Raw genomic sequence first — 17431 nt, 5'->3', positions numbered from 1 at the left:
GGACTGAGAGGAGGGAATTAGTTATAATAATATTAAGAAATAATGCAGAGATAATTATGGAAACACCAAAGGGGTTACATTAGGATGTGGATGAAGTTTGACTATGTGTTGTCTGTTTCCTATTGTCTGTTAATCTTTATGCATCTTTATTTTTTCCACTGAGCGAAGAACTGACAAATCAACCAGAGCTGAACAGAATCCAGTTGAACCCTGGCACAGTAACAACATCCCTCTTCCTCCTCCTTTATGTGCAGGTCTCTGCAGGACAGAGGCTGGGACAGCCCCTCCTCTCCCACGTCCCCCCTCACCACAGGCTGTGCCACTTTAGACTGCACCCTGGTGGTCCATTTGAAGTACTGCAGCTCTCAGTTGTTGGTAAGAGAGTCGCAACACTTTCAAGTCTTCAAGTCATTTCCCCCGTCACTCAGATACAGATGTGTCACCGCTGTTGTGCACGTGTTTGCATTCAGTCTGCCAAGGTTCCAGCTCAGCATTGATGCTTGCTATCTATCTATCTATCTATCTATCTATCTATCTATCTATCTATGTATCTATCCATCTATCCATCTATCTCTCTATCTATGTCAACTTATCTTGGACACAAAAGGACATTTAGACAGTTCAACACAATTGACGTTCTGCAGTTCTGTCCTGATCTTGCTGGTTAAAGGTTTAAAGTTTTGGCACCTGATATGAAGTAATGAAAGGAGTTTTATTCGAGCTTCTAGCAGTACTTTGAATGATTTGTATAGCAAAATGACATTGATATGCCATTAATAATAACTGGTATTACTATTATTCAAAAAGAAATTAGGCTAAAGTGACAGTAATGTCAGTCGTTAGTAGTTAGCAGTCTTTGAAAAGTTGTACTCATTATGTGGTGTCCACTGAAACACAACATGAAGCTGCAGCAGTCCTGTTAGTCACTGTAAAGACAGGTTGAAGACTTAATGTAATGTCAAATTGTTCAGTTCATTCATAAACATAAACGTGCTGTTGTTTGAACGATGTTCTCTGTGGCTCTGTTGTGTGTGTGTGTGTGTGTGTGTAGCGGCTGGGTATGTTTGGGCCGCTGAGGTGTGGTGAAATGTATGCCTTAGACAGACTTCTGAGAGAGGCACGGGTGCTCGAAGTCGTCCGACACATCTCCAAAGACAACCCGAAACGCCTCAGACAGCCCTCTGATGGTAAGAATCGGTGTTTGTCCGCCATCACTTTCACCTGCACAGTCACAATTGAGCTGATTCCTCCCTGTGTGCTGATGAAATGGTTTTCTGTGATCATCATAAACAAATTAACTAAAGACTAAACTTAATAGTATTCATGCATTCTGCATGCTTACCCATAAACTTTATTGTGATCATTTTTATCATTTAGACTTATTTGGTCTGGTTTGGGGTCTTTTTATTCCAATGTTTAAAAGGTTACTTTAACGTACTTACGTTAAATTACTCCTAATTATTTTCATGTCAGTTAAGCTCATTTGATTTTAAAAGCGCAATGAGACACAGAGACACATTAACATTTTCACCTATACTCCTCTTTACCTCGGGGAGTCGTATCAAATAAGGATTGTGAAGAATTATACATTTCTCTCCATCACAGCTATTCCTCAACTGAGCCAGTGTCAGGGTGCTGTGTCACTATGGCAACAGTGTGTGGGCCAGGGCAGTGTGTACAGTGTCTCCGCTGACAACTTCCTGATGACGCTGTCTACAGCCTACTCCAGGGTGTTACCAGAGAAGGCCAGCAGCATGGCCGACACAGGTACAACAAGTGTGTGTGTGTGTGTGTGTGTGGTGTTCAAGCACAGGTGTACCAGGTATTACTAATGTTGTGGGGACCAAAACCTGTTTACACAGTCACATTATGGGGACTTGTCCTCCTTGTGGGGACAAAAAGCAAGTCCCCATAATGTAAATTACTACATTTTAAGGTGAAGATATGTTTCATGGTTAGGTTGAGGTTAGGGTTAAGGTTAGGATTAGGATTAGGCCAGTAGTAATTGTGGTTAAGGTTAGAGTAAGTCTCCAAGAAATGAATGTAAGTCAATGCAATGTCCCCTCAAGTCATGAATGTCGAACTGGGTGTGTTTGTGAATGCCATGTTAACCCACGTGTTGGTATGTGTTTGGTTTAGTGTTCTTGTGTCTGGTTGAGCGAGTGCTGGATCAGAGGTTGCCACGGCGAGGGGGCAGCAACAGAGACGGAGTGATGGTGACACTGTTCCAGGTGTGGACGTACTTGGAGGCTAATGGCATCAGTGACATAGAGACACACATCACTGAGCTGGCAGAAGAGGGTACCTCACGCTCACACACACACACCACACCACACCACACCACACCACACACACACGCACACACATATGATCAGAGAATTCACCTAATCAGAGAACACCTCCCTCCTACAGTGTGGTTGGTGCAGAGGCTGGCATCGTGTGACCAGGATGTGATTGTCCACACTCTGCGGCGTCCTGCAGAGTGCAGCCTGAGGAGAGACGGACTTCACGCTGTGGCCAAGTTACTGAAAGACCCACGAGGCAAAGTGTCGGCCTCTGCCAGCTCTGTACTGAGAAGTATGGCTGCCCAGCCCAAGCAGCGAGAGCAGGTGACACGACAACACACACTGTATAAAGTTACCTTAAACTTACTGAAGGAGGAGAGGAAGGACAGTAAGAAAAGTGTGGTCATGTGAGGAAGTGAAAACTTATCTGCCAGCAGGTACACAAGGAAAAGCTGATTTTAAGCCACTTAATTCAAGGCTCATCTACAGCGGATCATCTGCCTCCATATTGCCCTATCACACCCCAAAGCCTACCTAATGAAATTTATAACGTCTACGATATCTCAAGAATTATTTTGCCACTTTATCTCACCATTAGACAGCTTTTTCTGACTAAAAACTAACATTTAGACTGTGTTCACTCTCCCACAGGGAGCTACTAGTCTTCTAAGCACTCATAGACGTTTGCAGAAAGTGCATTTCAGGCTTTAACTGTTGAAATAAAAAGAAATAATGAAAAAAAAGAAAAGAAATAATGCAGCCTCAGAGTGGACATTAAACACTGTGAATGTCCTCCTCTTCAGGCTTTGGTCAACTGTCTGGAGCTGCTGGAGGACGCCAATGTGGACACCAGAGTGTGTGGATGCAAGGCTTTAGCTTCTCTCAAGGTAAATCCAACACTAAATCCAAATATGTTCCATTCTCACAACATGTATCCAATGTACGTGGTTAAAAAAAATCTAAAGAACTGTCCTTAAAGCTGTTGTCCAGTGTAACTTTTGGCTACACAACAGAGAGGACCACCATGTTGTCTGGATAAAGTATTGTCAATTATTACCAAACAAACACCCTGGATCAGTGATAGCCGTCTATATTAAGCAATGTTACACAGGATTTAGCTCAAAAATGTCACTGACACTGACAGTATTTTACAGCGATTACTGTGTTCTGTCTTTCTGTCTGTCTGTCTGTCTGTCTGTCTGTCGTCGTTGCAGGCTAAAGAAAGCATCGAGCAGCTCGTGTATCTTTGTCAGACGGACAAGGACGAAGTCCGAGATGCTGCCAAACAAACGCTGCTAGTGCTCGGTAATAACAACCATCATGTTTACTAAAAAATGACTTTACACAATGATAACACATGCACATGTTAGTGGGAGAATGAAGTGAGCTATTTTGCCATGCGGTGAAATAAAATAATGACCGTAGGTAATAATGAGATGAAAATGAATTTGACTTAAATGTACAGTTTATACAATAAATCAATAGTTCCATGTAACATTTCAGTTCAGAACAACACTCCTGCTTCTCATCTGCTCCATTTACAGCCTCAAAATTAAATCTGTGGAGAAAAGAGACGTTGGCAGATCAGAGAGAGAGCAAGGTGCTGTTTTAATACAACTGCCCTACATATATGTCACCTCTGGTGGGGAAAAAACACCAGCAACAACTAACTACACTACAAAGAAACCTAAAGCAAAGAGTCTAAGAGAGGGTTAGCCTTTGAGAGATGATACAAGTCTGAGTGAGAATCTTGATCCCAAAGCCAGCAGAGCTGATGAAATTCAACAATTAATGAATTTTCAAGCAAAATATGGACTCGCTCATATAATTATTGTGAATATGATGACTAAATTGTTGATTCTTTGCATTTCTCTCATTCCCATTCACTTTGTTTATTCCATTTACCTATGTCGTGGTATAAGACAACGATTAAGGCAGAAACGAGACATATTTTGTCTTTCGCTTTTTGCCTTTCTGACTTTGTCCAACATAGACCTCTTAATCATTCATTCATTCATTCATTCATGTTATTTTATTCACTTTTTCCCCCCCCTCCCAATTTGTTTCATTTTCATTTCATTCATCACGTGGAACAGGAGAGGAGGGGAAGATGGCTCACAGACATGTGGAGTTATCTCAGGACAGCATACCCAGACTCTTCGCACCAGGGAGCATGGCCAGCACAGCATTCTAAAACACACACACACACACACACACACACACACACTTCTACCCCTCTACTAACACTACAACAGTCACACACACACACACACACAAAAACACATCATACATGTTATATACACTGTCAAAGAGGGGACAATAGATCCCTCCCCTAATCACTGGTCAGACATTGAAGTTATTAAGCTACAAAAATCATCACTTTGTTTTTTTATCAGCGTGTGACAACTACTTTGCGAGAAATCATTTGGACTGTACAGACGCTGCAGAGAGGGAATCGTGAGCGCTGGCTTGCTGGAGGACGGATTAAAGGGAGGAAAAGAAGGATGAAATGTAAATGTGGGACACTGAAGTCAGATTACTGGACAAATGTCTGGCCCATAGCCCAGGCACATACACATATTTCCACTTTGGAATATGTAAGAAAAAGAAAGCTTTGATTGCCAGATTATTTCTGTTTTTATAGCCCTACAAATGCCAAAATGTGTATAAAAGATTTTTATTTGTGATTTCTGTGCATGTGACTGGTAAACTGGCTCCATGAAACCACCACACGGAGAGGTTTCTCGTAGATTTACTGTCAGATCCTCCAGATTAGCGATAGCTGTCAGAGTAAAGAGCTACTTAAAGGAATACTTCACCAATTTGCATTTAGCTTTGTGTTGTCAGAATAGGGGTAGTATTTTTGAAAAATTGTACTTCCCAACCTCAATTTCCACTGAATTGAGAAATATCGTCATTCTTTTCTTTGTTAAGTGCCCACCAGTGACACAAAAATACTACCCCTATTCTACTAATACAAAGCTAAATGCAAATCAGTGAAGTATTCCTTTAACAATGACAGCAGCTTTGAAATCCACAGGGACAGAAAAATCACTCCGAAGCGTCGCTAGTCATTAGTTATTGGTGGGCTTTGACTTTAGAGCATCACTGTGCTTCAACTTCAGATTCACATGTTTTACTACCTGCTCTGAATCCTGCTGTCGCCTGCACCCATGCTACCTCCCTGACCGTCCTTGCTTCAGAAACTCTGCATGTAGTCCTGCCACCATGACATGTGAAATCAGTAGCGTTGCACCTGTTTGTTGAAAAACAGAAATTGACAGAGGGAAGTTTGCCCCACACTTCCAGAAACCTGGCCAGTGAGTGCATGAGGTGCATGTGATGGGTTTTCAGTTTCAGGTTGACGCATGGCTCAGTGAACACTGAAGGCTTCAGCGGCCTCTGGAAGCACAGACAGGCACGACGTTCCTGCATAGAATCAGAAATACCACTTTATCTTTACTTTGAGAGGACGTTTGTGTTTGTTCCGGCTGAGCTGAACTTGGAGAGAACTGAGAGAATCCTGTAGCTGTGTCAGAGAGGAGGCGCCACCATGAGAGGATTATTGATTCCTATTGTTGAGAAAGGCTTGCTCTTCCATTTTCCATGGATCTACCTGTGGAGCTGTTCTTTAGCCAGCAGTGTTTAAGGGATAGTTCAGGTTATACTAAGTGTGGTTGTGAGAGGTACTGACACATAGTCGGCGCTAACCCTTGGATCAAGAACCAGCTTGAAAACATGGTTACAAGCAGAGACGCATGGGAAATCTGATTTTAGCCACTTAACAAAAGGCTCACGTAATAATATCTAGGCCTTTATCCTGATTTTCCCCACTTGTTTGCACCAAAATCCATAGATAAACTCATCATTTTTAGTCCGCAGCGACATGGGAGCTGCTGGTCTGCTACTGCCTCGTTTGGTAAGTTTGTGTCACATTTAGTAAAAAGTGTGAATTCAGTGTTTGAAAGATTTCAGCAGCAGTGAATCAGCAAGTCTCTGTGTGCTGTGGTGTAAAAATGCAGATTTTCCTCTATGGATTTTCTCTCTTTGGTGCAGGGACTTTGTGCATTACAAAGCAAAACAATGTTTTTGGAAGTTGGAAAGGCCTAAGAGGGTGTGCACAGTGCAGTCAGTGCTGACTGTGTGTCAGTACCTGGTGAACAGGGAGGGCTTCACCATGCTTTACAGGATACCAAGGATATAGTAGAAACACACACAAAGAGCTGTAATCAATCTGAATGTACATCTGCAACCACTGGCTTATTAACTGTGAATCATCTTCCAATTCAAAAGATAAACAGAGTTTCATTCTCAGTGTTTAGGGCCTTTGTGTTAAATGTTGCCGTTGCGATGCCAACAGATTAAAACAAAACATTAACTCACGCTGTGGTTGTGTAGAGAACTCTGCACAGAGAGTGGTTTAAACAATAACGTGCCATTGCTCTTCATTTATGACCTATCTTCCTCTCAATGGAAACACGCGTGATCATATGCCACTGGGATTTACTATTCTGTGACTGTAATTTTTTTTTTTTTTTTTTATCAAGCCGATTCTTGGTTTTGTAATTTTAAATGTATACTTTGATGCATTTTTACTGTGTTTTCCCAGTTTGAAGAGTGGATACTGCAAGTGAGGTTCAATCTGATGACTGGAGTTGCTGAAACTTTGTTGTTCTGATCCCTAAGATTATTATTAAGACTGGTTTATACTAGATTGGGATCATTTCATTTTAAATCCACCTCAATATCAGTCAGAATTCCCATTTGTCTAGTTTATTTGTAACTATTATCTTTTATTTGAATGGGAATATCTGGATTAGGACTGGATTGAATTTTAAATGTAAACTGTTCCGAGATATGGAATCATAAAGTACTATAGAGCTGTACTGGTGTTTTTGCATGTTTATGCCATTTAATACACATGCTAACATTATCACAATGCTGCTACCCTTGTTTAAAAGAAAGCAAAACTGTGCTCACCACAGAGAATCACCATAGTAGCTGACCTCATAATTGCCACTTCAACTATAATTATGACTCGTATGAACATTTCATAATGTGTATCATATGACGCAGTAGCTCGCCTCCCTCCTCATGACTATATGATGTTGTTTTTTTTTCTAATTATGAGTCTGCAGCTGTTTTCAGTGAGAGTGAGCGTCCGTGTCTCAGGCTGGTTCTTGGTACAGGGGACACACACTGCAGCAGTCAGCGCTGACATATAGTACGTTTCAGTAGCTCAGACGACCACAGCAAAACAAATCTGAACTGTTCCTAATAATGTGGTGACTGCAGTTTGCTTCCAAAGAAAACACAACACTTTGAGCTTGGGTAAATGGAATGAGTCGGTTTGTAGTAAATGGACGAAGAGCATATGCACAAATACAGTCGGTGTGATATATGCAATAATACTTTTTCCTCATAGTCCAGCAAGTTACCCACATAGTTTGACTAATGCAGTTGAAAATGCCAGTGTCGTGCTACAGTGACTCCACTTGTTTGTTGTAATAGTTTTACAGTGCTGCTGCCCGAGCGCTGCTACTGCAAGGTCATCTCAGGCCGACGACTGGAGAGAGCATATTTGTCTCATTTGCATACACATGATGAAAAGTTGATTTCTTGAGATTGACTGTGCATTGTGCATTATATCACTTGTAATATACTGTACTTTGTGACTCTGTTGCTGTCATTGTTGGCCAGTCTGCAACTTTGATCCACATCAATTACACTCAAGAAAAAATCTGTAGATTTATGAAATTTGCTTTGAATGTCTTCGTCCCAGTCAGGGTGAATTGTAATATGTTAAGTGATTAACACATAGTGATCATGTCACATTTTCACTTTGTCCAATAGGCCTTTTTCCACGGCAGCCATTTTGTCACACTAACTTGAGTGTTACCAATGGCTTTAAGTCATTCAAAGCTGGAGCAGCACTTTTATTAATGAAAAATACACAAACATCACTGTTCTAACACTGATTATACATATGCTGACTTTAATTTGTACTCTTAGATGTCATAAAGTCGGACATTGCAGATACATCACCAGCTGCAAAACCTTTCTTAGAAAGAGAGCCAGATGTGTTTCAAAACAAAACAGTATCACGATCTGCTTTAAAGTCTCCACATCCATTCCCACGCAGTGTGAAGCAATGATGGTAGATTTCTATCCCTGCAGTGACCTCACCCTTTCACTCATCTGCTCACCACAGCACCATCTGTACAAACACACAGTTTTTCCAGCTCCGTGTTTTTGTTTTTAGTTGTGAAAGAATCATTCTGAATGTTACCTCTACTGTTTTCCTGCCCCAGAAGGAATTTTTCTGGGATCTATTGCTAATCATTTCATAAACTACCCCCCACCTTTAAGTTGAGGCCTGTCTTTATTTTAACAGGATTGTGAGCGTTGCTGTATTTTTTGTTGTTGTTTAAGCGTTCACACCGCTGACCATGTTACAAAATCAACCTGACACCTTTTCACATCGCACAGTAGTTATAATTAGACTATTTAAAAGGAGCAGGGCTTTCGTCTGCATGTAGAAGGCTCAGGAATGAACAATGTGCCAAACCTGACTTAGATAATGCTCAGGGTAAAGAGAATCAACTTCATTAAAGAACACATCAGCAGTATAAGTGATGAGATCACCTCTACAGAGGATTAGGGACGTTTCACTTCACAAAAGTCTCAGTTCCTCTTCTGAGATTAAAGGCAGAATTCACACATTCATCTTGGAAAGAATTGAAGAATCTAATCATTTTTTTTTATTTACATGTCCCTAATCCTCTTCTACGTGCCACAGATGCATGTCCATTGAAAACAATAACGAATGATTAATGTTCTGTGTCCGCTGTAAAAAGGGAGGGGATGATCAGAGACAAGCAGCTGCTGGTGTGTCATGTTCCATTTGAATGTATACGGCTTCAATACATAACACATTGTACATGACAGGACGCAGTGTCACTGGAATTATATAATTTATAGAGTGACGTCGAGGAGGACCCAGACTCACTGTTTGTAAATACGATGGCTGCCACTGTACGCACTTATTCACTATTCCCACTCACCTTTTTAGTTTCGATATGACAGCAGCTATACCTCGACAGCCACGAAGCATCTCGCAGCGTTCAAGTGCCTCAAGGTTTGATAATAGCAGACACAAGGTCATTTATTTAAGAATGAAGCAGTGAGTGCAGAAATATGGTGTCACATTATATAGAAAAATTCATTTTTATTTTTTTTCTTCCACCGGCTTGATAAATTGTGCAGCAATGGAGAAAAATGTTTTATTATTATTTTTCTTTTCCTTTTTCTTTTTTAAATTTAACTGTATATTTCCAGGTATTCTGGTGTCAAATAAACTATTAAAATGTGTTTAAAATCTGTCTTTAATACTACTGCGTTTGTCATTATATATATCATAATTTGCATGTATTGAAAGTTTAAAAAAACAAAACAATGCACACTGAAATAACTTCACTGTATTTTATTAGTATTTTATTAGTAAAATACAGTAAAAAAAAAAAAGTATTATCAGTTTCACAAATTGGACAATTATTGACAGCTCATGTGACCAGTTATTTTTTAGGTATATGTCACAGACAAATGAAAATAGTTAAACACTTTGAAAACATAACATTACAATTTTACATAAAGAAAAGTGCTCCAGACATTTCGAAATCCCAATCACAACCCAATGTCAATATCAAACAGAAGACGGATTGGCTGTCCCTCTGTCATAAGGGGGAGGGGTGGGTTTAAACGTAAAATATATATGACATAAAAGGTCTAAGTTCCTTTGATTACTTCACAGATTAAATGTTTCATTGTGTTGGTCTCACAAGAGGAAGTGTCCTTTATATTTTAAATACATTCAATTAATGATCATGTACCCCCCCCCCCCACCCCAGAGCACAAAATAGAATATCTGCTGCATTCAGGAATTTATTATGCACGGCCTATTGATACTCCAGTGTCCTTGAAAGCAGAATGCTTGACTCAGACAGTGTGTGCACTGAGCCACATCACAGGGCTCACACTGGACTCGGACTATCCTGCACTGATAAATATCTACTGGACATGCACACAAGGGTATATTTAAACCTTTATGAAGGTACATTATGTTGTTGTTTGTCTACCTCTTTCATTTGTTACTGCACTTTACTTTATAAAAGGTGTTATAAAAGGTCTTATTGCATTTCAAATTACCTATTTTTACTGGCGTATACTCTTAAGTAAAAAATGTGTTTTCCCCTTCTTTTTTTTTTAACCTGTGACTATATATTGAACAGATGCACTTACTTGAATTTAATCAATGTATTGCCTCATCACTGCAATAAAGCCTTTAAAAAAGTGTTTTATTTCATTATAGTAAAAAAACTAAAAAATAATATATGCCAGGGACATCCCTCTTCCAAACAGTGTGATAAATTGCTCTCAGTGTATTCCAATGGGGCGCCCCTCCTGGCCAATCAGGGTGTGTGCAGAAGTTTCGACACCACCCCCCAGCGGCCGCACAGGCGCACTGAGCGTCAAACTGCCATTTTGTGGCAGAGGCTACTCTGCTAAAGCGGGAGAGGGATTAAAACAAACTGCGAAGAAGCCTGCATTTGTTGGCGGCTTGTTAAACTTTGTAGCAGACACCCCGTGCTCTTGGTCTTGTTGAACGGCAGGGAAAACACACAAAAAGAGGTAAAGTATCACTACTTTTCTGATAAGGGGGGAGTTTGCAGGATCTTTAATCGGCCTCTAGGTGTCACGATGGGGCTCTGGGTCCGGGCAGCTCGTCGGAGAGTGTTTGTCTCCCTCTATCGTTATCGAAAAAGCCGTCAAAATACGCCTAAATACGAGAAGTTCTTATAAACGGTCAAACAACACGCTGCATTTCACGGCCATCTGTTAAAATAGCAGCGGAGATAAGTTAAGAATACTTCGACGATTTGGTTGGAGAATTTAGGCCGAGGCGTCCATTTTCTCGCTTCTTTGTTTCCTCGTCTTTACAGCCTTGACGACATGGAAACTGGCGGGTTTAAGTGATAGCGCGCAGCTAACGCTAGCAGCGTTGTTTGCTTTTAACATACGCATAGTAAAACACAAATAAGCATGTCTGTAGTACTGTAGGTGATTCTATGTTAACGGACAAACAATACAACGTCCTTTATCGAGCAGTTGTCCCACTTACTTTTGACATATTGCCAGGCAGGATCTTTATTTAAGTTGCACGTAGCAGCGGATGCTAGCTAATGGTTAGCTCAGATCCAAGGCCCTTCCCCACCCAGTCCCCTCAGTCCAGTAACGGCTTGGAAATGTCCGCTATATCCGTTATTAGCCTAATAAGCGTGCGCTCCAATATTACGTTAGGCGGAATCGGTTGATCTCGCATAGATTGTTGTTGAAATCAACACCGATGTGGTTAGTTCGGACACCTGCGACGCTAAAGGTAGTGGTGGGGTAAAACTAAGGAATGACGAGGCTTCAAAAAGCAAAGCGATCCTTTACGATCGCAGCGACGGCTGCCGATTCCCCAAACGCACCATTCGCGTTTCCCACGAACTTCTTCCAGCATCTAGTGCTGCGCCCATTTTTCCCTCCTGACGCCGCGGTAGTGGTCGACTTTGGCAGCTGTTGTTGCACACGTCGCCCGCTGGTCTCTAAAGCCCACCTAGAGTCTCATAGCCACAGATGCACATATTACAGCAGAGAGCTCCCTCTACGACTCGGCTTGGAGAGCTACAAAAATACCGCTTTGTAAATGCAGTGTAAGGAGGCGACAGTCCCAAGATTGGCCACTGGTTATCTTTGCCATGTTGTGTTGTAAATGTCTTGTACCGTCATGTCAAAGCATCTGCGAAAGGCCTTGATCAAACAAAGCTTTCTGGTTTCCACCTATTAAACAACATAAAAAAACATCTGTCCATGGAGACAAGTAGAGGTTACGTCCTAAGTGGACAACCTTTTTCCTCCAGAGGACCACATACTGACACATAAGGGAAGCAAAGGGCCACATTGAATCATGTCCTCTTTCATTTGGTTTACACAACGTGCTAGACAACAAGCGTTACATTTCCATTTTGAATGTTAAAAAGTAAGCTAATTTCTGTATCAAACAAAGCAAATCCTCCATAACCTAGCAAGAATCTAGCACAACAATGAAGATTATTGATTACATAGAGTATTTTGTCCCTGTTGCCATGAATGGTCATAAATAATCATGGTATAGTTCAAAAATAATTGTAGTCACCATCTTGGGCATTACTGGGAAGCCCAGTCAAATGAGCAGGTTTCTTGATAAACCTGTAAAAATGCAAAATCATTGATTTTTCATTTTAATTTGAAGTTTGCAAGCAATAATGAAGGTGCTCTATGACTACGGTTTAAAAACACAGGGGGAAAACTCAAATGTCTGTTCAGCTAAAGATCTGCATCTTAATGCTGAGTGACCTAATTTGCACCATTTCTCATGATCATGACAGAATACTCAAAAGAAGTAGGGCATGAGCTGTTCAACCAGAAGCATACAAATGAAGAGGGGAGCTGTAAAGAAATCATGTAACACATGAGTGAATGTTTCAGACAAGTACATATTCTCCCCTCTTGCAGGTCTACCTCCCAGAATCCAGAGGTTGGTGGAAGAGAACAGTTAATATTGTCAGTGATGCGCGGGGTATTAAACTCACTAGAGCCCAATCATCACCCCCTGACTATCGTTTGATATATTTGGCTTAAAATAGTTGCTAGATTAGGTTTAATAAGATTTCCAAAATTGTATATTGCAGTTCCTACCCAGCATGGACGGAGGGCCGACAGAGGGTGTAGGGGTGGAGGTCCCCACCAAGGACTACCCCTCCATCCAGGCCATTCACAGCCAGGATGCCATGGTTGCTGACCTCCTCCAGCAAGCGGCTGAGGCTGGGGGCGTGGTTGAAGCACAAGCTGGAGTCCTTGAGCAAGGTTTTTACAAATTGATGTGATTCTTTTCTACAGTCTAATTGTAAAAATGAATGTTGAATTGAATGAATTTCTTTTGCACATTATTGTATATAATGTAATCAGAAGTTTTGTCCCTCTCAATGTTGTTTCAGCTCATGATGACGGAATGGCAGCGGCCGCCCAGGCCCAGCAGCAGCTAATGGAAGCTGGGGATGGTGGAGGAGGGGTTGAAATGATGGTTATGAATTCGCTCGATCCCACCCTCCTGCAGATGAAGACTGAGGTAAGTTTCCCAATCTTAGCTGTGGGGAAATGCACTCTTGTCTTGGGGGCATGTTTCATCAGTTTTGATGGTGTGCTGCAGTTGGAATGGAAATAAATAGGTAATACTTGACCTTTATGTATCAGCCTATTAACATAAAGTTGACCTGTAGGTGATGGAAGCTTCAGTGGGAGGGTCGACTGGAGTAGGTGCCGCTCACCAAGCAACTGTAACAACAGTGGACCAGACTCAAATCATCACACTGCAGGTAGGTGATGTTTGGACACCGGCTTACGTCATTCCATACTTGGTTGTTTCATCTTTTGTAACTTGGCAGAATGCTGGATTCACAATATCTCTGTAGAAGAGAAGAGTCGCATTCATATTGTAATGTGATGACCATTGTTTCTCTGCACACAGGTGGTAAACATGGAGGAGCAAGCAGCTTTGGGCCTGGGTGAGCTCCAGCTTGTCCAGGTGCCAGTTTCTGCCGCCAGTGTGGCAGCCCTGCAACAAGGAACTTATGTTGATACCACTTCAATGTCAAAGGATGGGGACCCAGTCATCTGCCACACCCTGCCCTTGCCTGAGGGCTTTCAGGTACACAGACAATACTCACTGTTGAAGCAGTAAGCCTAATAAATTACATCCTAAAAATATAAATCTGCCTCTAAGTAAAAGTGAACAAAAAGAGGATTGGCATATTTTGTGTCAGTGACTGAACTGCTCATTGTTGTCTTTGGTGATTAATTTCATTTAAACAAAATGACTGCATTTGCTGTGTAGGTAGTTAAAGTTGGTGCTAATGGGGAGGTGGAGACAGTGGAGCAAGAAGAAGGAGAGGTCCACCATGAAGAAGAGGAAGATGAGGAAGTGGGTCATCAGATTCTGGAAGAAGTTGAAGATGTACCCATCCATACTCAAAGTGATGACACAAACTGGTCTAAAGACCCAGATTACCAACCTCCTTCTGGAGGAATCAGGAGAGGCAAAAAGGTAGGATTTTTTTGATGTGTCAAATTTGTGACTGTTGGGTAGGGGTGAGCGATCCTTTTTAATTGTTAAAGTCATTCTTTTTTTCAGGTAAAAAAGAGCCGTCTTCGTTATGGTGAGGGAGACAAGGACATGGATGTCAGCGTCTATGATTTTGAAGAAGAGCAGCAGGAGGGCCTTCTGTCTGAAGTCAATGCTGAGAAAGTGGTTGGTAACATGAAACCACCCAAACCTACTAAGATCAAGAAGAAAGGTAAGAAACGGATGAAATAACCAGTTCAAATAACTGTTCAAATGTTTTTATTTTGAAGTGCAGCATTCATGTTACCTTACATGTAAAAAGGACGGCTTCTTTGTGGAGTTCTGGCTCCTGATTCAGTCCAGTTTTGTGGAATACTAAGTTTCTCCTAACTGTAGGGATATATACCTTTTTATAACTGATCTTTAATGAAACAATTCCACTGACGGCTGCTTTAGTCCATCCATTTCTTTGTTTATGTTAGTTACATGTACTGTGTCTGCTTAGAATCTCAACCACAGAGTACAGATCTGTCCAAAGGTCATTATCACATTCATGTTTTCCTTTGCATTGGGTGTACAGAAAGAAATTATACCAATATTACAGTTTATTATCCTGAAACGGGATTGTGTTTTGTTCGAAAATATTCTACCATTTTGGTTTCACAGAATTATATTTGTCATGATGATGATGATTCAACACCAGCTAAAATTGAATATTGGTTTCACTTTTAAGTAATGCTCGAAATACAAGCTCTATAGTATGCCATCGTTTTCCGTTCGCACTATGGCTACAGGGGTTTAATTGTCATAATTCATGCCCTGCTGTTGAATGAATTGTTAGGAGTGAAGAAGACGTTCCAGTGTGAGCTGTGTAGCTACACCTGCCCTCGCCGCTCCAACCTGGACAGACACATGAAGAGCCACACCGACGAGAGACCCCACAAATGTCACTTGTGTGGAAGAGCCTTCAGGACGGTTACACTGCTAAGAAACCATCTCAACACACACACCGGTACACATGAACACACACGTATCTTCTTGAAAATGTTGGGACGGTGTTGATATTTCAACAGACAAGGAGACAAGTAATTGTTCACACGCACGTCGTCTTTTACTTGTGCAGGTACCCGTCCACACAAGTGCACAGACTGTGATATGGCTTTTGTGACGAGCGGAGAGCTGGTTCGTCATCGTCGCTACAAACACACACACGAGAAACCCTTCAAATGCTCCATGTGTGACTATTGTAGTGTGGAGGTAGGATGTGTTTCATGTTCTTCCCTAATTACAGATTGCTTTTATGTATATCAGTCGATTTCACTTTCCTCTACTCAACCAGAAAGACGGAGACTAAAATGTTACTAACTGCCTGTGATGGCAGGTAATTGTTCTGTTGTTGACTGTCATTTTGTGTGTTTTGTAGGTGAGCAAACTAAAGCGTCACATTCGATCCCATACTGGAGAGCGTCCATTCCAGTGCAGTCTCTGTAGCTACGCCAGCAGAGACACATACAAGCTGAAGAGACACATGAGGACTCACTCAGGTAGGACTGCACTGTAACTGCTGCAGTGGGTGGCGTTTCATAGATCCACGATGATTTCATCAGTTGCACATATTGTCATATAAAATTGATCATTTCAAACTCTCTAATATCCCAAAAGAATCATCATAAACCTATGGATGTGTTAAATGTTTTTTCCTCAGGAGAGAAACCGTATGAGTGCTACATCTGCCATGCACGCTTTACCCAGAGTGGGACCATGAAGATGCACATTCTGCAGAAACACACCGAGAACGTGGCCAAATTCCACTGTCCACACTGTGACACTGTCATTGCGCGGAAGAGTGACTTGGGTAAATCACAAACACGCTCGTACTGAATATTTTCTTTGCTTTGTCGTTTCTTTCTTGTGTTAACTTTGTTCATTTCCAGGCGTCCATCTTCGAAAGCAGCACTCGTTTATCGAGACTGGAAAGAAGTGCCGTTACTGCGATGCCGTTTTCCACGAACGCTACGCTCTGATCCAGCACCAGAAGTCCCACAAGAACGAGAAACGGTTCAAATGTGACATGTGTGACTACTGCTGCCGCCAGGTCTGTGCACTAATACTGCATTCCAAACAAATTAGAACTCTTGATTCAAGAGTCCAGCCTCAAAGCAATCTGTATGTAATAATATGCAAATCTGTAAAGGCCTTGTGAGAAGACAGATCTTTGTAAACCAGGAACAAAAACACAGGAGACTTTGGGATGATTAACATTCAAAAATTGTGTGTGTGTTTAACAACAATTTACAAGCAGACTTAGTTTTAATAAATGTCAGTGAGCATTATTATGTAAAAAAAATACTATTCATATTGCAATGTGTGTGATGTTTTGAAATTTGGGCGCTGCTATTGTTGAGACAGAAAAACATGGCTATCACCATTGTCTCCATTGAGAATTCACCCTTTTTGGGATGGACACCTTAAACATTTGCAACTCTCATGATCAAATATAATAATTTGAATGGGGATATTGTCTCTAAGTGGTGTGTGTTTCATTCTGTTTGGTGCAGGAGCGACACATGGTGATGCATCGTCGTACCCACACTGGAGAGAAACCCTACGCCTGCGGCCAGTGTGAAAAGACTTTCAGGCAGAAGCAACTGCTGGATATGCACTTCAAACGCTACCACGACCCCAACTTTATCCCCGCCACCTTCGTCTGCCCCAAGTGCAGCAAGACCTTCACCCGCAGGGTAAGGACACTTCTCTTTTTGCTGCTGTTCCCATGTGAGGGGAATCGTTACATACTTGATGAGGCTATAAAAGCATCAGCTGACTGTCTGAAGTTGTGTTCTTGTAGAACACCATGGCACGCCACGCCGAGAACTGCAACGGCGAGATTGACGAGGCTGAGAACGGAACTCCGTCCCCCAAAAAGGGGAGAAGAGGAAGAAAG

At 41.6% G+C, this 17431-nt stretch overlaps 2 protein-coding genes across 3 annotated transcripts in view; both read left to right on the top strand.

Moving 5' to 3' along the window:
- ripor1 (RHO family interacting cell polarization regulator 1) overlaps nucleotides 1-8651 on the top strand; it is a 41727-nt gene extending 33076 nt beyond the window's left edge. For both annotated transcript variants that reach the window (XM_058645298.1, XM_058645297.1), the window contains exons 17-24: nucleotides 255-375; nucleotides 1052-1187; nucleotides 1606-1767; nucleotides 2140-2301; nucleotides 2413-2609; nucleotides 3089-3172; nucleotides 3500-3590; nucleotides 4382-8651. In XM_058645298.1, coding sequence (XP_058501281.1) covers nucleotides 255-375; nucleotides 1052-1187; nucleotides 1606-1767; nucleotides 2140-2301; nucleotides 2413-2609; nucleotides 3089-3172; nucleotides 3500-3590; nucleotides 4382-4479 — 1051 coding nt within the window. In that variant the 3' untranslated portion in view covers nucleotides 4480-8651. The remainder of the gene's footprint in view (nucleotides 1-254; nucleotides 376-1051; nucleotides 1188-1605; nucleotides 1768-2139; nucleotides 2302-2412; nucleotides 2610-3088; nucleotides 3173-3499; nucleotides 3591-4381) is intronic.
- Nucleotides 8652-12822: 4171 nt separating this feature from the next.
- Nucleotides 12823-17431, top strand: part of LOC131469921 (transcriptional repressor CTCF-like) — an 8394-nt gene continuing 3785 nt past the window's right edge. Inside the window, 14 exon segments of the mRNA XM_058645360.1 lie at nucleotides 12823-12903; nucleotides 13058-13232; nucleotides 13364-13494; nucleotides 13646-13741; nucleotides 13894-14073; nucleotides 14260-14469; nucleotides 14557-14719; nucleotides 15329-15499; nucleotides 15611-15744; nucleotides 15911-16031; nucleotides 16193-16342; nucleotides 16422-16582; nucleotides 17046-17228; nucleotides 17336-17431. The exon segment at nucleotides 17336-17431 is cut by the window's right edge and continues 1 nt beyond it. Of these exon segments, the coding sequence (XP_058501343.1) occupies nucleotides 12838-12903; nucleotides 13058-13232; nucleotides 13364-13494; nucleotides 13646-13741; nucleotides 13894-14073; nucleotides 14260-14469; nucleotides 14557-14719; nucleotides 15329-15499; nucleotides 15611-15744; nucleotides 15911-16031; nucleotides 16193-16342; nucleotides 16422-16582; nucleotides 17046-17228; nucleotides 17336-17431 (2037 nt within the window). The 5' untranslated portion in view covers nucleotides 12823-12837.

This window comes from Solea solea, chromosome 12 (assembly GCF_958295425.1).
Source record: "Solea solea chromosome 12, fSolSol10.1, whole genome shotgun sequence".
In the NCBI taxonomy this organism is placed as follows: domain Eukaryota; kingdom Metazoa; phylum Chordata; class Actinopteri; order Pleuronectiformes; family Soleidae; genus Solea; species Solea solea.
Note: the sequence above shows the minus strand (reverse complement) of the source record. Positions and strands in the feature narration are given on the sequence as shown.